The sequence below is a fragment of the Aulostomus chinensis genome, chromosome 22 (assembly GCF_037954235.1).
Source record: "Aulostomus chinensis isolate RoL2024-O1b breed Wild chromosome 22, RoL_Achi_v1.0, whole genome shotgun sequence".
In the NCBI taxonomy this organism is placed as follows: Eukaryota; Metazoa; Chordata; class Actinopteri; order Syngnathiformes; family Aulostomidae; genus Aulostomus; species Aulostomus chinensis.
This window is the reverse complement of record NC_141341.1, coordinates 11,150,017-11,172,500: the sequence shown is the minus strand read 5'-3', so window position 1 is coordinate 11,172,500 and position 22,484 is coordinate 11,150,017. Positions and strand designations below refer to the sequence as shown.

Genomic DNA, 22,484 nt, shown 5'->3' with positions numbered 1-22,484 from the left:
TACACCAGATACAGCGGTGCTGCACACACCTCCCGAATACATCATCTTTGTTTGATACAGACACAGAAAAATCATCATTTGACTGGGTTTTTCAATGCAGATGTTTTGCTTTGCATCGGTGCATCGTATCACACTTCATTCACCAGGCAATCAGATTCAAGTCCTCCTTGTAACTGCACAGCAGCCAAATGTACCACAGTACAGTGAACACATCACATCCTCACATTGCTTTAGAAACCTGTCCACCTGTAGTATATGAGGACAGTACTGCTCTGTGTATAAATCCAGATCTGCTTGTCCTTAAATTTGATTGTATACTCTCAAAGTTATCGCTGCAGTGGGACTCTTTGACTTTAATATGTTTCTTATTTATGATTTTACATGTTAGGTCTGGCTGATGGATTAGACGCTAGACACGTGTCTGTATTTATTATTGTAGCAAGTGTACTCTTAAAAATAGATTTTTAATCTGTGGCTTTCCTTGTCTGTGGATAATAAACTGGTTAATCCAATAACTGTTGTGGTTCATGACTGAAAACAGACTACACATCGTTACCTAATGATTTATTTTTCATTTTAAGCCTTAAATTTGTAGTTGAAGACAAAAACAAATGTTCTTTTGGTATTTGCTAGATTTATCTACGCTGCACCGATTTAAAATATAAACTATCTGGATATTTTCATGGCATTTGTTTTATAGTTCAGGTATTTATCGTACCGTATCTTTTAAGGTGCCACTTTTTTTGCTCGCTACTGTACCTGTCAAATCAGCCGTCATTTTCTTTTCAACTACTTAGCGTTTTATGTGATCGACACCATGATACCAGAGGCCACAGCAGTCTTGGTGCTGCAGAGGAAACAAGACTTGTAATATGGGTAATCAGATTTGCCCTGGGTGTGCGTGGACCTTAGAGCCGGGGTCAGGGTTGTTTAGCCAACCAGATCTCAGGCTAATTCCTTGCTAGAATTCTAATTGGAGTTAAACTGGCTAATGAAGCTAATCAATTAGATGAAGCAGGCGTTGTAGAAGTAGAAAAGGGGACAGGCACACATCTGGATGCACTTGGACAGATGTTAAGATGCAGCAGTGCACTGCTGTTCTCCTACTGTTGCTGCAGGGGAAGTTAATAAGGGGAGAGGGTGAAAGTTAAAGGGGGCAGGCAGGCATACACACACAAACACACATAACCTATATAGCTGGATCACACACTCCCTGGCCTCCTCCAGGCACACACATACAGCTGACTTTCAGTGGAGAACCATGGCATAGTTTTTTTCAGCATGTGACTTTTTCAGCGTTATATTAAATGACAAAACCTGAACAGCACGAGCAATTAGCGCAACATGTTTTTTTTGGGGGGGGGGGTCAACCTCAATCTATCAAAGGAAGTTAAGGTTTTTTTTTTTTAGATTTCAACTCCTTATAAATATGAGAGAACTGTTCTCGCTTAAAGCAGCTGCACACAACCCAGATGAAGCTGGTAGAGCAGGTTAAGGAAACGTGGATGCACTGCATACATGCCCAGGGTGTTTTAAAGCATTAGCCGGCACATCTGCCACAGTCTCATGGGAGCACGCAACAGTATGCTTCAACTTAGATGCTTGTGTTTATGGGAAGTACACAAGACTCCTGTTTAATTACTGCTGGAGTCTGTTTGGGAGTTATTTACTAGACAAATGAGCACACCTGTGGCGTGACAAGTGTACTGATTAGTAACTTTAGAATCAAAATATTGAACTTTTTCGGTGTCTAGAAGGAACTTTCTTTCGGCGTAAAATGTGATGAGTTTTGATACTTTTCTCTTTTTTTTTTATTTTGAAACCTCATGGGCACACACAATAGAGTACAAAACACTGGCTTTTGTTCCAGCCAACAGCAGACCTCCAGGCTCTCATTCTTTTATGCTTTCACACACCAAAATACGCTCTGAAAGACAGGGAGAGGCGAGAGAGGCTAATGCAAGAACATTCTCAATAAGCAGTAAATTGGATCTCTCTCTCTCTCTCTGTTCCCTGGAAGACACTCAATTCGGTTGCAGTTAGGTGTTTTTATCACCCTGAAGTTTCATGTTCAAGCAACAGGAGGTCACTAAACATCTGCTGGACACCAGCAGGCAGCGCACACCTCTGGGAACATGGATTGCTTGAATTTAGTGCCTTTATTCAATAGTAGTTAAGTTTTGAGAGAGTTTTCTTTTCTTTTTTTTTTCTTTTTTTGTTTTGTTATACATTTTCTTTAAATTCCTCTTAATATGAGCGCACACAAGCAGCGGTTTCCAAATTAATCGAGGTCTGCTTTGAATATTTCCAAGTCAGCACCGACTTGCTGTCATCTAGCATCGATTGGTAAAGGCTGAGTATTTCCAGGGACTTGCAGCTGACTTTCGACACAACTACTAGCCATTACATTCAGATCCAAGCCCACTTCGCAGTGGCTATGTCCGATATCACTCACTTTTTCAAACATCGGAATCCTATGGTGAGCACTACGATGTTTAGCGCCTGGTTAATTGTACTTCGACAGTAGTTTTAAGGGTATGTGGTGAATTTAACAAGCTAGCTGCAGCTACTAAAACGTGCTCATTTTCAGCAACCATAACATAAGAGGCCTGTTTATTTTTTAATCTTGATTAAACAACAATTACATGTGTGTTGTGTTGAAAAAAAATAAGGGGGACACCGAAAAGCTCGAGAAAGAGACAGCTGAGTTGCTTTTTTTCATGGTACTGCTACTAAAACTTGAGTTAAGTATCTGAATACTCTCTAAATGCAATATTACAGGGCTGTAGACGGTCATCTGGGCTCGGGTACGAAGGTTTTTCTGCTATAGTGCCTTTGTGTTGTCGTCTATGTAGTAAAACATCATGTTTCCTTCCCTCTCCTCTCTTCCTCTTTTGTCCTTGTACCCACCCCTGTCTATGTGAATAAAGTGTTGATACCATGTAATTAAGCTGTTGTAAATGAAGGCACTTAATGACAGGTTGCCATGGCGATGGTGTAGGATGTTGCCACTGGGGCTTGAAGAGAAGTGTTGCCCAACTGCTTCACAGTTGTTGGACATGCTGACAGTCAAGCACACTCTAATCGGCAGCGAGCTACACATGCAGAGGCCAACGTGTGTGTGTGTGCGTGCGCGCTTTACAACGTGAAGCCGTGTTTTTGTACGTTTATGCTTTGCTAAACTTTGCAGAAACCACTTCACCTCCCTCATGTTCTTGCTCTCTTGTCCTGACAGCCTGAGCTCAGTTTTCCTTCAGTCTGCTTAAGTTGCAGAGACATAAAATGGTGCGAGGCCGCAGAAAACAGCTTGAAAAGACTTTGAATCAGCTGGAAGTTGACATCTGTGTTTGGGCGTCCACACGCAGCCTTAATCAAATCCTTAACGCTACATCATAAAAAAGGACGATTCTGTGTGTTTGGCACAATCCCAGTCATAATTAGGTGGAAGGTGCACAGCAGGGGAAACAGGTGAGGGAAGAATGTTACCTCATCTTGTGGGACTGTCATGACACAGCCTCATATCCTGTAAATCCTGCTTCGGCAGTCTGATTGAACCTTAAAACCAGAAAGTTCTCCACATGACAGTGTCTTTAAACAGAATCAAGCAGCCATCATTTTCTACACATTGAATATAGAAGAAAAGCAACATTTGACACACGCATGACAGTGTAGTGGTTAGATAAAATGGGTTGCAGTTTTGCAATCAAATGCTGGTCTGTTTTGTTGGCTGTAACACACGCGCACACACACGCACACACACACACACACACACACACACACACACACACTATCCAGGCAGACAGCTGGTGGGGAAATATGGGCTAAGATAGTGTCTTCGTCTCCTGACAGGTGACGGAACATCAATGTGAGGGCGTGCAGCTGTCGCTTGTTCATGCTCCGTGCATGCGTGCGTGTGTGTGTGTGAGAGAGAGAGAGTGTCTTTCAGTGTGTTAGCGTTTGTGTGCAGTATAGCTGCACAGCAGAACGTTATGTATGTCGGTGTGAATGAGGGTGGGATTTTATTACAGGCTGTCATGTCCCTGCACTTCATTAGTGCTAAAGAAGAGACAAGACAGCATCTCACAAGCAACATCAGCTTTGATGCTCTCTCTCTCTCTCCCTCCATCTCTCTCTCTCTCTCTCTCACTCACTCACACACACACACACACACACACACACACAAAATTGTATGAGCTTTACACCGCCCTACCCACATCAATAGAGACGAGTGCCTGTGCATGGGGAGTGTGTGTTTGTGAGTCCTGTAACCTTCACCTTTTCTAAACTACACCTAAATGAGAAATGATTTTCTGTCTCACCACTCAGTTAACCCCCAACCTTTAGTGCTTTCAGGGCTCATGACTAAAACATATTTATTTTTAAAAGAAAAGCAATCATTGGTGTTTGTTTTGGTCATTACAAGAGCTAGGAAACATCTCTTTTAAAGTGCACCTATTGTGCTCATTTCAAGCTGTGAATTTTTTATTCTATATTTCTCACAGAAGCTCTACATGCAGCCCCCAGAAGCTAGTTTAGCCCTCATCCCCTCCCTAAAAGCACTCTCTTTTCTGATTGGCTAACATCCTGAAGCCTGTAGAGAGGTAGCACCCAAAGCTTTTCTTCATAACCAAAAAAAAAAAGTATTCTGAATAATGAACCACCAGAGACTTGAGCAGTCAATGGAGTAAAATAGGCGTGTGTGTGTGTGTGTGTGTGTGTGTGTGTGTGTGTGTGTGTGTGTGTGTGTGTGCCTGCGTTGTTTGTTTGAATTAGTATTTAAAGTAGTCCAGAGTGTTTTTCTTTTCAAGGATTACTTTTACATTTACTTCATTATTTGACACTGTTGCCACATTTGATACGAGCATCACACATTTTGATATTTTTTTTGGCAGCGAACATGGAGCTTATTAGCTTCCATATAATTGATTTTTGAGAGACGTTGACATGATTTCTGTACTGAAAATTCTGAACTAGCTTGAAGTAGCAGAAAGCAGCTTTACAAGCTGGCAGGAATTTTGTGCAAATGCTGCAGAAACAATTGGCGCTAGAAGAGGGAGTGAAAGAGGCGCCGTGATGTGTTGTACCACCAAAATGATGTTGAACCTGCAAGTGTTGGCTTAAAATGCTGCTGAGTCTCTTCTGTAAATTATCAACACATCCGTGTGGAAACTAAGAAAAAAGAATGGCAGCACACTTTCATCAGACGGAGGGTCCCTACGTTATTATTGACTCTTTTGTCTGTCATGCGACTTTTTGCAATCCAACATGTTCCAGAGGATGATAATGAAAGTGTGCAGTTGTTAGCAATTCAGCTGCTCATTTAAGTGATCTGTTTATTTGTCTGTTCATATCAAAACTGTTTTTTTTAGCTGTCAGAATGAAGGATGATGGATTCACAGTGACAATGTCCTTGTTTCATATCACAAACTACTTTGACCTGGTTCCTCTGCGTTCGTTTTTAGCTGATGTAACAGTCACATGTTTGCATTTGAACAAGAAAGAGAAAATGGAGACAGAGGTTGACGTACGAATAAAAACATGTTGTGGTAAAGGTTGACAGAGTGAAGGAGAAAGTCGTCTTTAGAATGTCTGTCAAATTTAAAACGGTCAATACTCATATAGGACACCATGCATGCTGCACGCACACACAAACACACAAACACACACACACACACACACACACACACAGTGAGCCAGCTGTGTGGTGGAGGCAGGTGTCACTCTCAGCTCATTACCCCTGGCAGGGTTGATCACCCTGTTTGGAGAGCAATAAGACACACCTCAGTGGAGAGATAGAGGGATGAGGAGGTAGGAGGAGGTAGAAGCAGGAGCAGGGAAGGAGGGGAGGGGTCGTCGAGCTCCTGCTCCAAGAGATAGAGGGATTGAAGGAGGCAGAGATGCAGGGGAACATGCGGTTTGTGCGATAGGAGACCAGGGGTAAGAGAGTAGGCTGGGAGGGGATTGATTACTGAGAAGGAGAGAGAGATAAACAGGTAGAGAAAGAGAGGAGGAAGTTAAAAGCAGGAGATGAGCTGGCAAAGAATAAAGTGCAGTATTGGAAGGGAATCATAATTAGAGTCAATTTAGCCATCTTTTCCAATTTAAACACGGTGATCTTGAGACGTTCTCGAAGAAATGACACATAAACAGACGTTCTTAAAAGACCAAATGGAGGCAAATTATTTTTCTCTTGTAAACTGTGATTCCCCTTCCAACTTGACATATTTTTCTGATTGTAGTTGTGCAAGAACACTGTGTTTTTCTGGTATAAGTGATGATTACCTGGTTTAACCGTTGACCCAATAAACCGCAATTTTCCCCTGACACAACGAGAAAAAGTCAAAACGGAGTTTTACCAGTAACCAAAGCTGAAACCACGGGAATTGCTGTGTTTCTTTAAGTGTTTTCTTTGTCTTCTTTGTGGTTTGTGTGGAGTGCTCCTGAATTAATTTGTAAAATGTGGGTGGTTTCAATGTCAGTTAGTGTAGCTATAGAGCCCAAGCAATTTCAATACAGTATTTGCAATATCACTTGTCCACTATTGATTCATTTAAAGTGTATATAATGTTGGTTACAGATATATTTTTCTTTATGAGATGCTGTAAATGTTTCTGTTTCAAGCCCGTGAACTCACCACATGCCTGTGTTGCGTCCCTTCAGGTACGACTACAAAGAGCTGCTCCACAACTCCACCTTCTGCTTGGTTCCTCGCGGGAGACGACTGGGCTCATTTCGCTTTCTGGAGGCTCTGCAGGTAAACAAACACACATTGTAAATTCATGCCCACCAGCAATATTGCTGAAAAGAGGGGGGGGGGAGAACAAAAATAACCTGCACCCAATATCCCACTTTGCATTTGTTACAGCAGTGCTACATGTAGCGTTAAAAGGTTACTCAAGTATCACTGCTTTAATTTTGAGAAGGTGCTGCCTCCAAATTTGCCCCCTGAACTGGTTTGGATGATTAACTGTGAAATTACAAACCATAATGGCAGCTATCAAGCTAACACTTGCTAGCCAACTTTTGCTTGCTAACACTTGCTAGCTAACGGATGTTTCGTAAAATCCTTTCAAGCAAATAACTGTAGCTGTGATGTTCACGACAGCATAAGTGGAAATTTACCTGGAAAATCATCAAGATTGTCAGTGTTATAAACACAAGCTCCTAAGTTCTATTTGAAGGCAGCAACGACATGCGCTTCAAACATCGTGTTATCCTTTTTATGGGAAACTCAAACTCAAAAAAAGCCGCCAAAAAGTTGCTACTTTATACAAAGTCAGTTTCCTGCAAAGTTTAGCATCATCATTGTTCATTGTGGAATTTTTTTCTAGATACATCAGTGCTGTTTTCAAAACTGGCACTTTTTGGCATTTACTGTGTTATCTCAAGATAACGAAGCTAATTTTCTCATTAAAATTAAGTTTGTTGTTGGAAGTTGGAATGTTAAGCAAACAAAAATTAAAACCTTTTATCTTGTGTAAACATGTATTTAAATCTGTCTCTGGAGAAAACAAACTTATTTACCTGGAAGTAGCACAATTTTCAAAAAAAACACTCAGGAACTCAAGTTGATGACATTTAATGCTCACTGTGTGTTAACAAAAAAAACCAAAACAAAACAGTTTGATAGCAGTCACTTCATTGAATAGTCAAATGCATTGCGAATAGTTAATAAAAATAGATAATTTAATAGTTACATCTGCATGAACAAACCCTAAACAGCCCATAAATACGGCTTGATTACAGAGCGCACTGGAAGTAGCTCGTCAACCGTATAGGCAATAACAGTGTGTTCAAAACTGTTACAAATCTGTTGAAAATAATGATGTGTAAAGGCTGTGATTGAGTTCTGGGTCGTTTAGGCACATAAACCCTTGACAGGTGACTCAGTGACAGACACAGTGAGTAAACCAGTACAGATGGTGAGAGCATCTAAAAGATGACACGTCGGCTCAGAAGAGGAGCGGTTGTTTTTTCTTGCTCGATAAATAAGCCATTTTAATTCTCCACATATTTTTTTTAACCTGACTTATCATTAATAGTTAACTATATTGACTGAAATGATCATTTTTATCGTAAATATCGTGTACGATCTTACAGGGCTGTTAAGTACGTCTATTCTGTTGTGCTTGAGTGAGTATTTAACCAGACTAAAGGTTAATTATACTTCCCGCGACTGCCCTAACACTTCATCATGCGGTCACGTTAAATGGTTTAACCCTCTAATATTAGCTCGTTTTTTTCTCTGCTCTTGCCTCTTCATCTCGACTCTCTTCAGCTCTCTTCATCCATTTCTGTAACTGCACTGCACTCTTCTGCATCACCACCGCACTGTCCTTTACCTCTCCTTACCGTACACAGCCACAGAGTGCACCACATAAGTGCGCTTATCTCACTATCAGCTGCCCCACACACACACACTCACACACACACAACAGCACTCTCCCCTCTCCTGCACTCACTCTTTCCTTCTCTCCTCTTCCTTTCTCCATTTGTCTGACTCACTCTATCCATCGACTCACCGTCCAGAGGAAGATGGAGGGAGAGAATTTACAGGCTTTGGTCTTTGCACGAGAAAGCAATTCAGTAGAGGTCAACTCTGTGTGTGTGTGTGTGTGTGTGAGTGTGCGTGTGTGTGTGTTTATGCCTGGGGTTGTTTGTCTGTATAAATCTGTATGTGTGGGATTGTGTGTGTGGGTGTGTGCGCGTGCGTGTGTAGGAGACAGCATCAGTGCCTGAGGGCCAGTTGTGGTTGAGCTGACACCTTTATGACCCGGAGTGACAGGGCTGTCGTTACATCAAACTCCCACCATGAGCACATACCCACAAAACACACACACCAGCTGTTCGCTCTACCGCCCCTCTTATCCCTCCATCTCTGTGCCACTCCGTCGCCAAAGGTCACATTCAGCTTCACTACCTCCTTTCATCTTTTCTTTCTATTTATCCACTTTGTTCTGCCTTTTGATCTCTTTTAATTCCCCTTTCTCCTCTCTTTATCAATCCTGCTGCTCGCCTCCTCTGAGGAATTGACTCTCTGCCGGAGTTGCCGTTTAAACATCACCTGATTCAGAGCAATGTAAATATACTAATAACAACTACTAAAACGTTACTTCATAGATTTCTTCTGCTCTCCGTTTAAAAGATGCAAATCTAGTCACATTTAAATGTACATCAGCCATCTTGTTTGTGCCGTATTTCCGAACTCGTTTCTTCGACTGAATGCATAGATGCATTCTACACTTTTTGAATTAAAGCTCTATTTAGTGAAAGTTTTCATCTCAGCAGTGGCTCAAATTCTAGATGTTTCAAAATGAGTCATTGTAATGAACCCGCAGCAAATTAATAACTTGATAATGCTACGTTTTTCTCTTTCATTTGTGACTAAAAATAGACGCCGACTACCGAAGTAGTGTTTGTTGTTTTTGTCATAGCATAGTTTTTGTAATACGACTTTGTGTACATGCTCCAACTTTTCCAGGATATTTTAACTTCTGTCACTTAATTCTAATTTCAATCTATGTACCTTTATAGTTCCTGAACAGTACTTTTTGATGTCCATTGACGTTAAGAATGACATAACACGTTAGGATACTAATCTCTGCTCTCTGTCTTCAGCTCTGTGGCATTTTCACACTGGAAACAGTTTAATGACGTGGAAAAAATAAACAGACTTAATTTGTCTTTGTCTCAAATCTTTACTTTCAGCACAATGGCGTTTTTCCAGTCAAAGCAGATTTACAACACAAAAAATAATTTGGGGAGCTGCTCCTCAGGTATGAAAATGAGCAGACATCTGACGGTACTCAATCGTAGCTAGAAGACATCGGAGCTACTCCTCCTAAAGACTAATCTATGGTGTCCTTGCCGTTGATTTGTCCTCAGTGTTTCAGGCGTCTTATTCATCTGAAGGTGTGTTAACAGCTGTGGACTCTGTGCTGCTTGTGTCATTGTTCCTTCCTTGGCAGCTTTACGACAATTTGTTTTCAATGTAGGTTTGCAGTATTTGTTCAAATCAAGTCAAAGAAGCTTGGAAATAAAAGAAAATTCAATCTGATACGAACAACAAAAAAAACAACAGAAAAATAGGCAGTTCATCCGTTTATATGAAATCTAAATCAATGAAGCGTGATTCAGCTGCGCTAGTGTTTGTAGAGGATAATGTCCTCTGAGCTCTCTGACTCTGTGTACGTCTCTCTCTCTCTCTCTCTCTCTCTCTGTCTCTCTCTCTCTCTCTCTCTCTCTCAGGCTGCCTGTGTGCCGGTGATGCTGAGTAACGGCTGGGAGATGCCTTTCTCCGAGGTCATTGACTGGAACGCAGCTGCAGTCATCGGCGACGAGAGGCTCCTGCTGCAGGTAACGGCCCGTAGATACGCTCGCGCAGCCCCCCCGACATCATCCGTACATCATCTGAAAAACGATAGCGCATTGTGAAATAACAGGGCGTTGAAATGAAACCTCTGTCTGACTTTGAGAATCCTAAAAACACACACTTTCTCTAGAGATACCACTCTTTTGTTTTCTTGTCAACTAAACAAATTTCCTGCAGTATGTTTGACTGTTTCTAAATGTTATTTAAAGCCTCTCATCATTATACAAGAGGTCGAGTAAATAGAGTGAGCAAATGGATTTGACTGGAATTGCTTGAACTTCATGGGAGAAAAAGTAATTATATGCCCATTAACTCTTAATTTGACTGAAGTGTATAATAATATTGTTTGACATTGAGTCTTGTAACGTACGAGGAGCTCTCCCTCAGCACCCTATTGTGTTCCTGAATGTGTGTGTGTGTGTGGGGTCTGTGTGTGTATGTATCTATGTATGTGTGTATATATATATACACACATATATATATATATATATATATACATACATACATACATACACACATATTCTGCAACATTATAATATGTATATATGGGATCCCACATGAAGTATGATTTATTTATATTAATGCATGTTTATTTAACCCAAATGCAGTTAAACGTGTTCTCTTCCTTTTTAAATCTGGGAACTCTTAAATCAAAACAGCACACAGCAAGTGAAATATGGAAATGCAGTATTTACTAAAGAGCTGATAAAAAAAAAAAATAGTTTGTCCCACTTCAGAGTGACAAACCAACACGTACGAGGACTAAACTACACAGCTCTTTGAAGTCAAGTATAAAAGCATCCACCAAGTGGCTGGCGCAGCATTTTAGCTTCTTTTCTCACACTGTTTGATGATTGATAAACTCTGTTGCCTTTATTATTTTTTTTTGAAAATCCCTTCTTTTGTTTGCTTGACATTCTCTTGTTTACTGCGAATGTATTTTTCTTCTCTGCAACTGCCAAACTCAAAGGATTTGATAAGTCAGATTTTTTTTTTTTTTTTTTAGTCTCAACCATGAAAAATACATTGCTGCCAGACAGCAAAAAAGCTAGTAAAGTGTTTTAATTGTCATTGTTTTGTTATGTAATTGTAATAATGAAGTTGAATTGCAGTCAAATCACAGATTTTAGACTTGACGCTTCCATGACAGGCCTGCAGTATCGTCTTCAGCCTGCGGCTCTGGAGGTGAAGCCTGTCAATGATAACACAATGTACTGGACGGTGCCCTGCCAGGGACTACGGATGAATTAGATGCAAAATAGATGCAAAAGTTGAAGTGTTCATTAATGTGCACTGTCCCTTTTTAAAAAAACAAATAAACAAACAAACAAAAACTCTAAATTGTCCCAGAAATGATTGCAGGAAACAATATCTTGCCACTCTTACTTAATTTCATAACCCTAATGAAATAATTCAATTGCAAAGCAATGCAAATACGCCCTTCAGAATCGATAAATGAGCCGAACATTAAAATAAGGATGAAAAAAAAAACGAACTAAAAACTCCACACATTCATAATCCAAACCAAAAATAAAATTAACAACAACAAAAAGAGCTGTTCAGGTTGTTATGTAAACCAACATGCATGTAGACCCTGAGAGCTATATATTTTTCATTCAAAACTAAACAATTATTATGTCAGGCATAGTGTTTTGATTTTAACGAGTGTATCTGTGCACCAGTTTTAATCCAGGCTTCCCACGCGATCTTCAATTTGACCCCCCAACAATTAGTATGGAAATGAATTACTAATCACTAACGTTGTAGCCTCAGGTAAACTCATCAGACAAAACCCGGCTAGCAACCGAGCACCCAGCCCCCAAGAATGAGCTAGAATTTTTTAGGTCTGCGTCAGTCAGAGCAGATATAAACGCTTCTGGAGTGATCGCGCGTTAAAATCTTTACATTCCTCTTTACCGACGTACCCGGCGACACCTGCAGGAACCCTGAACTCTCTCTGTCGCCACAGTTGAGGTATGAGTATTTAAGGGACTTAGCGCTGACTGGCTGCTGTTTGTCATTTGCAGATTCCGACCACAGTGCGCTCCATCAACTCAGAGAGGATCCTGGCCCTCAGACAGCAGACTCAGTTCCTGTGGGAGGCTTACTTCTCCTCGGTGGAAAAGATAGTGCTGACCTCACTGGGGGTGAGGAGTCCAGAAGACACTCATGCAATCAGGCTCTTTGGCCTCTCCGCCTTCCTCTCACCTTCTCCTCCATCATCAATCTTTCTCTCTGAGGGCTGCAGTGTCACAGCACATTCTTTACAATCTTGGCTCTATCCACCGGCCTCTCCTGGGTGCAGAATATGCAAAATAGAGCCATTGTGTCATTTATGTGTTCACAAAGAACTATCTTCTCTTCATTTTAGTTGATCGAGGTCGCCCAGAAGTGCAGACTTTTTCTTCGGAACTTTATTCTTTTCGTCTTTACACAATTAATGGAAAAAGTAATCATACTCTGGCGCGGAGTCCAAGCAGTCTTAGTCCGTTTGTGAATCCTAGTGCAGCTGCAGAGAGATCACAATACAACAAAACTCACAGGATTATGGGCCATCAGTGCAAGCTTTTATAGAAATCTAATATTTGCTGGAAGAACGTGGCCCATAGTTTACATTTTCCAGCACTTCCTCAAACCAGTTAGAAAAACTTCATACACACCCTTAGCATTTTTTTTACTTGATTCTAAATATTTTTGTACTGTGAATTCAAACTGGACTAAATATAAAATTACCCAAATGTATAAACTCAACTTAATTCAGACGAGGTAGATGGACTACATCTGTGACGGCGCCCTCATCATGACGTGCCACCTTTTGTTTTGCCTTTAAGAAATAGCGATTAATACTTGAGATGTTATTGCTCTCCAGCTTCTTGAGGTAAACATCGTATTCGTCAGTCCAACGCGCACAGGTGCATCTGTCTGGGTCGTTTATGATTATTTAGATAGAAGAAGAGCTGAAGCTAAATTTTAGTGAAAATATTTGTGTCTAACTTTTGACTGACAGGATATGTTCTCCTTGAAAACTGGAGCGCAGCTGCTGCACTCTAATGAAAAAAAATAAGAAAAAACTTTTGAAGGCACTGCGTTTTTGTCATCAGAATTTTGCACTTCAGACATGTCCTCCTTGTTTTGATCAGGTGTAATAATGTGAACCAATGGGTCTTTTTTAGAGTTTAGGAATGACACCTGTTAGCTTCATGCCTCCTCACCTTTCATCCAAGTATCCCATCACGCTTTTAATTTCCTCTCCTGCTGCTACGCTGGAGCCTCCGAGCAACGTTCTCTTCACCGCTGCTCTCCTATTTACAGTGAAATCTCCCGAATCTTTCATCTGAGTTTGACTTTTCAACACACACACACACACACACACACACACACACAAGCACCTACGCACTCTCAACACACAGCGCACGTAATCTGTCGTGGCTTCTAGAGTCTGTCTGATTTTTTTTTAACTTTTTTTTTTTTAGCTCACTCTACATCTTAGGTCTGTTTGTTATCTAGCCTGTCTCGCTATGAGCCATCACACACACACACACACACACAGAGTCAGAAACACATCTCCATATGTCGAGGTGTGTCAGCCCAGATACACATGGCACCACCCAGGCATAACCTTGCCTTGACAGGTTGTCACTCTGCACTAAAGAGCAAGGTGACGGGGCGAAAGTCTGTGACTCAGTGTGTGTGTTTGTGTGTGTATGTGTGTGCGCGCACGTACGAATACAGCAAGGGCTAAACGCTTAATCCTGACTGACTGTCCTGTATGAGAGAGCGAGGGAAGAGAGGTGAGCTGGCGAAGAGAGGGTGAAGAGGAGAAGGGATGACATATGTAAATAGCATTGCCGTGGCAGCCCCCGAGATAACGAGCGACATGGTTTATTCATCCTGTTGAGCTTCAACACATGCACACACATGTACACACACACACACACACACACACACAGATCCTTCCACAAACTGCAGATCTTGCGATGGTACACGCATACACTCTTCTCTAAACTTGACTGGTTGAAATCTCACACATTTAAGAACAAACTTTTGGTGCTTTTTATTGACTTCTCACATCCACTCCAAACTCTAGTTTGTGTGTACGTGTGTGTGGTAGGAAACTCACCCTATCATGCAGTGTTTCCTGTCAGGAAGTGGACATGTTTCGACCAATCACAAGGTCAATATAGCTGTATGTGGTATACCTATTAAAGCCACCTATTGAAGCCAAGCCCACATTGTGCTCCGGGAGAAACAGGATTTATCTATCATGCTCTAATTGGTTGATTGTGGCTGCTCAGAGGTGAGATTGAGTCGTCCATCATGTAGCGACTGAGGGGCTGCTGACGGGGGAGGAGCTGCAGCCAAGCGAGTGAAATTACCCCTCATAAGGGCTCTGGGTTTTAGAGGTGGCAGGCTGTGTTTTTATAGATAAGTTAGCAGATTCCAAGTTAATCTGAGGGGATGAAGCAAACGAATGCCCTCAGAGACTTTAGAAGAACTAACACTTTGTCTTTTATTTTCCTTCTTCCTCCCTCGTTATGTTGAATTTTTATGTTGTTTTATCAATATTAGTAGACCCCCACCCCTGCCCTCCCTCAGAGCGATAGAATTCACTTTTTACATTTTTCTCTCTCAGCTCGCTTGCTGCAAATCACCTGACTCTGCTTTGAAGCCAACAGCCATCACCTCCCGATTCAATAGAGGCTATAAAGCACGGCCCCCAAACCTGTGTCTGTTTTACTGAAGCAATTTAGCATGGCTCAAGGGCGCAGCAGCAATATCTCTTTTCTCCGCCTGCCTGTTCAGCACAGGCCGACGGGCAAGCTACTGCTGGGAAAGAAAAAAAGGAAAAGAGCAGCCATTCTCATGTCTGACCGTGTGACAGACTGCTCTATTTGGGTGCAGAAAGGATTGGGGCACACCTGACTGACTGCTGCTTAGATACAACTAATGACTTTGTTTGGGTTTGGGGGTTTGTTTTTTTCTCTCAACCCCCCCCATACCTTCTGTCTGAGGAGACTTTTGATGCGATCAAGACGCCTTTCAAAAAAAAAAAAAGAAGAGTACAGTTCGGTTTGTCTGTGCAGGAACTATTACACAATAACATATTTCTTTCAGCTCTGCTTTGCACCGCAGCTTTTCACTCTTGACACAATCGATAGCTGCTACTGAGGTGACACAAAGCAAAACGTTCAGAAAACACAGCCAGCTTTCCTCCATCGCCCACACACGCGCACACACCTCTGTAACAGTTTCCACTTGCTTCAACTCAGGCCTTTTAATAACACAGGCATAAATTTATACAAAATTCTTAAATGAAGGAGGGTTATTGGTTGGAAGTGAGTTGATATTCACTCACATTTATAGCTCCCCCCTCCTCAGTGTACGATGTGCATTTAATGGCATGAATCGTTTTCAGGTGGGATTTACAGGTCTCGTTGATCAAATCTTCAATATCTGATCCACTTTTATCTTAAAAGAAAACAGTTGTTCTTTTTTTGAACACAAAATATTTCTGATTCCTGATGCGAGGAAAATGTTATTTCAAAATGGTTTTTGATTTTGTTTTGTTCCCCTCAGAGGGAAAGCCTTATAAAAACTGTAGAATGGAGTAAAATAGGACTAGGATTTAAAGACAGTGTGTTCCCATCTGCTGCTTTGCTGTTGTCAAGGTAACAGAAATTTCTTTTGAAATCCCTTGTTAAAAAGCCTTAAAATACTTTGGATTGGCCAGTAATGAGATTGATGGGCTATAACTATTCTAATTATGGGCATCACTTAGTGCCGTATGCAATTTTGCATTAAATAGTCGGTATTTTAAGACCTTGAAATGTTTTAAATTCAAACAAGTGGATCTGCTAAGATCAGGAAATTTTCCCAATGATTTCACCATGTTTCGATGAAAATGATGTACCTGAAGATTTGCTGTTTTGAATGCTAATCTTGAGTTACTGAACAGTGTTTATAATACATTTTTGGAGTGTGTAACATATGTTTCTGAAAAAAAGATCAGAAAATCAGCACAACAGAACAGAAAAAAACAGCACAAAAAATCGTCGAATTGAGAAAAAAGTAGAGAAAAGTAAAGTACTTTACTGATCTCTGACCAAAACTAGAGATAGAGACATGTATTATAGTCTTGCATACACTTGACACTCTAGAATATCTTGCTTAATCATTTAATATTTGCATCTTGCTGTTGTTATGTGCAGATCATTGAGGACCGTGTACTGGAGCACCACTCCCGCAACAGCGTGATGTGGAACACTCCCCCTGGGGGGATCTATGTCCTGCCGGAGTTCTCTTCATACCTGGGGGACTTCCCCTTCTACTACTCTTTACTGGGTCAGTAACACACACACACACACACACACACACAAGCAGATCTCAAACTGTTCAAAATATGCTATTACATAACAGGCATCAGGCTTTGACACACTTGTGATCTAAATGCTTCCCTCAATCCTGCTCCCGTCCGTTCTGACTGCTCCTCTATGCTGACGACACTTAATTCCTTTTGAAGGCCGGGGTGCACTCTGTGTATTTGGGCAAAAGCATCTGCTAAATAATGCCATGAGCTGTATTTCGTCCTAATTTTTCAAAGAGTTTACACACATTTCTGTCGGGCGACGGCTGAGAACTTGGACCTTGTCTGGGCAGCTGAATTATGGCCTTTACCATTGATCTACTACCCTCCTGGATAAATGCATCTAGCAGCAAGTGGAGTGGAGGAATGAGCCTTTGACGGATGTTTGTATTAGTCCTGCTGACACACCAGCCTGTCCATCATTGGCTACGAGTCAGCATTGCCACTGCTGCTGCAGCGAGGCCAATTCTTTCTGTTGCGGTTCAGCAGCACTAAGATTCACCCCACACCCACCCCACACCCACCCGTCACATATATGTGACTTGGGAGCCTTTTCCATCCTTCACTTGTTCACTCCATCATCATCCAGAGATGCCAGGCAGCTGCAAACATCCACACACACTCATTCAGATGGTGACAGTGTAAATTAAGATGACATTACAATGAGAGAGGGTTGTAAATTACAACCCCCGTGAGGTATTTGTAGAAGAGGGAGCAATTAAATATGTTTGGCCTTTTAGGAAGCAAGGTGGCTCACCGCTGATGGGTAACTGAGTAAAATCAAAGGAATAGAGTTTGTTTCCTGGTGACAAGCCTTGTTCACTAAGAACCAATAACAAGACACTCATCATGTTTCATTAATTCAGTCTCACAGTGGGAGCCCAAGGAGCTTTTTTGTTGTTGTTATAGTCGAACGGATGTTTGAATTAGAGCTGGAACAATGCTGGATTTTTTTAAGACGGAAACAATAGAGATTTGGTCACAAATGAGTGATGTCTCAGCAAAAAAAAAAAAAAAAATATGGCAAGAAAATGCAAAGCAGTGCAGTTTAAACAGTAAGTCCTCTTATTCTAAAAGATATACTGCTGCACATGACCGCTCTCCAGTTTCTGCCAATGAAACAATACACGGTCACTTATGACATTCTTCCACTGACCTGAAAATGTGTAAAATTTGGAGCCCCATTCAGCCGCAGGAGAATTACTAAGGTGATACAGGTTGGTACAAGGTCAAGCCGCATCGCTCCGCCAAGGAAAACACAACAAACCCAATATAACCCTGCCCCAAATTGGAATGGGTTCTCCTTTGGCCCATGCTTCAACCTTCAACCAAGTTTCAGCTCTCTTGTATTTTTTTTTTGCATAATCCTGCTGAACAAACAAACAAACAAACAAACAGCCCTGAAAACATGCCTGTCCTTGTCAAGGATAGTAAGAATTTCAATAAATCTGTCTTTGTGGGCAGGGAAATTGTCATTTTGTCTTCTGTGGCTCCAAAGCTAGAAGCACTCTGTTTGCGGCACACTGTTTAAAAAAAAAAAAAAAAATGGTGATGAACTTGGGGATTGGGGTCTCAAGATGAATTACAGCGGACTCAAATTGATAAATGGTTTCTTAAAAAAGAAAGAATGTTTTTTTATGTCTTTTTACAAGCAATCTGAAAGGGAATCACAATCAGTTCTTGTTGCTGCGTGTCAAAATTCGAATAAAAAGTGCTCTATGATGAAGGGTTGTGAGTAGAAAATCCATTTTATGGTATATACACTGTGTGCTTTGGCCTAACCCCAGATGAAAAATACGCAAAACAGGAGAATAATCCATTAAACTTTGTTCAGTGAGTTTAAAAAGCAGCCTGTGATGCACCAGAAAAGGGAAAAAAACAAGAACTTTCCTTTTTCAAACAGACTTACCTGGGTTTAGAATGAGAACATGTGCAGAGGGAGAAGTGTGCACGGTTACCAGCATCACCATGGGTAATAAATGGCCTCATAACCAAACCTAAACCACGCGGTTGTGCTGCTGTGGACGCTGTCGTTATGTGGAATGTGCTGGATCAAAGAGTGATGCGCTAACAACATCCAAAATCTAGAATATGCATGACAGTGACTCTGCTGCAGGTTTTGTTTACATACAAGGTCTTTAACAAACTCTGCAGACTCCTCACTTTTTCATTACAAATCCCAAAGAGAGTTAACCAAGTTTTAAGACTGCATATATTCCCTCCTCATAAAAGTTGCACAGTAGCGGAAAGGAGACTCATCTAATGCAATCTCCGCGGCGCCATGCTTTGTTGGTTTGGGTTAGATTAGATTTAAATTAGGAAAAGTTGAACGTCCTCCGTGATCCGTCTTGCTCAATATCTTATTTCCTGCTCGTGTTCATCCTCTATTACTCTTCTTCAACATCAAGTCAGAGTGAATTTAAAGTCACATCAGCAGTTAGTCGTCTGTTCATTGGCGTCCTGATAGAGATGAATATTCAGTGATCAAGAGATTCAAAACACATGAATGTTGTTTGAATCTCCAACAAATGAATCGTGTATTTTTGAACTGATGACAGACTAATTTTAAGTGTCATCTCTCCCTGAAAATAGATGTGAGGTGTTCAGAAATGAGAGCCGTCACTTCTCCTGCAGCTTTATTCTCTTCAAAGAAATAACGCTGATGGCGGACAGTTTGCTTGTCACGTTCCAGGAAGCGTTGTGGATTTCTTTAAATGCATTAACACGTGTTGTCTCTTTTTTTGTGTTTCAGCAACCAAACCGTACAACAAGTTCACAGCCGTCATCCATGCCGTCTCAAACCTGGTGTCCCAGTCCCAACCCATCATCAAGCTGCTGCTGGCTGTGGCCAAGTCCCAGTACTGTGCACAGGTAGTGTGTGTGTGTGTGTGTGTGTGTGTGTGTGTGTGTGTGTGTGTGTGTGTGTGTGTTTGTGTGTGTGTGTGTGTGTGTGTGTGTGTGTGTGTGTGTGTGTGTGTGTGTGTGTGTTTGCTGTGGAAACCTCAGTTGATCTTCACCTCGTGACTCCTCAAATTGTGCTGCATTATGTGGTTCATATGGCTGCTTTATGCTGGTATTTGCCAACCAGAGCAAAAAACAGCACTCATCCTCCACTCATGCGTGCATGTGCGTGTGCGTGTGTGTGTGTGTGCGTGCGTGCGTGCGTATTAACTCCGGTGGATTGAATTAGAACGGCAGTTTGTAGCGGTGCTACATCTGTCTCCATGGCAGCCAAACCCCCTTCAGCACAGCTGGAGACGGCATATATTGATTCCCCTGCTTGCTCCTTACCAGCGCGGGAAATGAAATGGAATTTGCTCCCCGATGGCTGGTTATATACGTGTGTGTGTGTGTGTGTGTGTGTGTGTGTGTGTGTGTGTGTGTGTGTGTATGTGTGTGTCTCCTTGTTTATTTCATTGGCCAGCAGAGTGGTTGAGTAAGCGTTTGTGTAGGAGGGACACGTTTCATGTTGCTACGGGATGGTGAGTTGTATGAGTGTAATTGTTTAGACAGTTACATAGAAATGTGAGTGTTTATTTAGGTGAATTGATTGCGCGCGTGTGTATTCGTGTACGTACACATGAACACACGCATGTACACAAGTACATGTGAATCTAAATAAAATGAGCACAAGCTATAAAACTAACAAAAGAAACCGAAGACTCTTGTGCCCTGGAGTGGCCATAGAGAGAGACAAAAAGTTGTAACTGTAACATTATAATATATTACATAATACTTTAATACTTCATGGCCTAAAAATATTTATTTATTTAATAAATGACTTTCTCTTTGGCCCTTCTGGGACACCCCAGTTGTGTAGAGTGTAGCGTTTAGCAGCTAAAGCTCAAGGGACGGGCAATGGGACTTCAAAGCAGAGCTAGGAGGATAAATCTAATGTTTGACTTATATTTTCAGACAGAAAAAAAAAATTCTATTGTTTTGTGTCTGCTGGATATGAAAATAACAGGGCAAACTCACAGAATGTATGTGAAATGACCTCTTAACATCACGTTGCATGATGGCGGCGTGTCATTTGTTAAAATTACACGGCGGCACCCAATCAAAGGGTCCTAAATCAACTCTGACCCTTTTTCATGGAGACACAAATTTCCTGGTTGAAACACATTATTTGCCACCCAGAGCCGAATGTTGAACCAAAGATGGTTCATTGTTTGTCATTGTTGTTCACTGTTGTGTCCTCCACAACAGAAGGGACTTTCTATTGGCATAGTTTCCATGGTAATGAATCATAATTTTAACAAATGTCGCCACCTCTCTCTGCATGAGATTAAAAATTATTTGAAGAAATTTCAGACGTAAAAAAACTTTATATAATCAGTTTTGCTGCCTCCAAGCGGCCAAAAAGATGTTTGAATGCAACTGAAATCTCAAACAATTTGATCAGAGAGGAAGAGATTTGAGATTACACTGCTTTTCTGTGGTAAAAGCAAACTGCATGTTGCAACATCGACACACACTGAGTGTTTACAGGAAGATTCTTTCACAATAACGAGGTGAATCACTAAAATCTGTTTCCCCACCACCCCCACCGCCGCCTTTTTTTTGGGGGGGGGGGGGTGGTTTTGTTGTTCTCAAGGCAGTGCATGCAGAGTGGAGAGCCAGGTACACTACCAGGGTGTTTTCTTTCCCTTAGTGTGTGTGTGTGTGTGTGTGTGTGTTTGTGTGTGTGTGTGTGTGTGTGTGTGTGTGTGTGTGTGTGGGTCGGGGGGGGGTGCTGCTAGGCTATGAGAGGATGAGGAAAGGATATAAATAAATGAATGAAAGGGAGAGAATGAAAGAACACAGAGGGTGGAGGAGGCTAAATTGGATGTGAAGAAAAAAAAAAAAGCTTTTGAGAAAGCTCAGGCGCTTCTTGGCATGCCGGAGCTCCTGCTGTGTGTGCATACACATTTCCAGAGAAGTATTTCTTCCGCTCTTGCTACCAATAGGCCGACAATTTCTTTAGCATTCTGCACGTCTGGTCGAACACGTGCAGGCACACATGCGCGACGTCGCCATCGGCACCCTGAGAGGGCTGGTGAGCTGACAGAGACACCATCTGTCTTCCTAATCAAACAGAAATAGAGTGGATTAGCATGTTTGTGTGCAAGATTCATACCTGTCTGGTGATGGCAAACACCCGAATTCAGTTACGTGATTAATTCTTACTTTTTCTTCTAAGTCATCTTTTTTTTGTTTTTGTTTTTTGTTTTTTTAAGGAGATAATTCTTCATTTCATCCAACAGCTGCTTGTTGTGTTTTAAACTAGCAAACATGCTGTAGTCGTTAGAACACCTCAATTCGCTCTAGTCATCCCTAATGACTCCCAGCCTCTGAAGAAAACTGCTGCGTATGACGTAGTTTGAGTCACGAAGCTTTTTTGATCCCCGTGAGGAAATTGTGTGAGTTTCCCTGGATCCGGAGCGTTACTCACTCGTTCAGGCAGGCCAGCTGTGAACAGATGTTTGAGGGTCATTTATTACTGCTCAATTAAAGTTGGTATGGATTATTTTGGATGGATTATTGGCGTACATGGAAATTTAATATTTATGTTTAAGCTGATGTATAATCACCTGATACTAAACATCATTAAGGTTTTGTTATCTTGGCGTCGAACAGAGGATGAAAAAAACTAAATCACAGACTCGCTCCTGTCCCCTTGGCCTTTTGTTTCTCCAAATATTAGCCTTTGTTTTTAGAGGAAAATACTAAATCCCCAATTATACAATTGTTCTAAACATGTCCAAT

The 22,484-nt window shown here is 41.4% G+C and overlaps 1 protein-coding gene across 1 annotated transcript in view; it reads left to right on the top strand.

The window, feature by feature from the left end:
- ext1b (exostosin glycosyltransferase 1b) overlaps positions 1–22,484 on the top strand; it is a 101,955-nt gene that overhangs the window by 66,112 nt on the left and 13,359 nt on the right. The window contains exons 2-6 of the mRNA XM_086192811.1: positions 6,661–6,754; positions 10,249–10,356; positions 12,400–12,519; positions 16,582–16,714; positions 19,489–19,607. Of these exons, the coding sequence (XP_086048937.1) occupies positions 6,661–6,754; positions 10,249–10,356; positions 12,400–12,519; positions 16,582–16,714; positions 19,489–19,607 (574 nt within the window). The remainder of the gene's footprint in view (positions 1–6,660; positions 6,755–10,248; positions 10,357–12,399; positions 12,520–16,581; positions 16,715–19,488; positions 19,608–22,484) is intronic.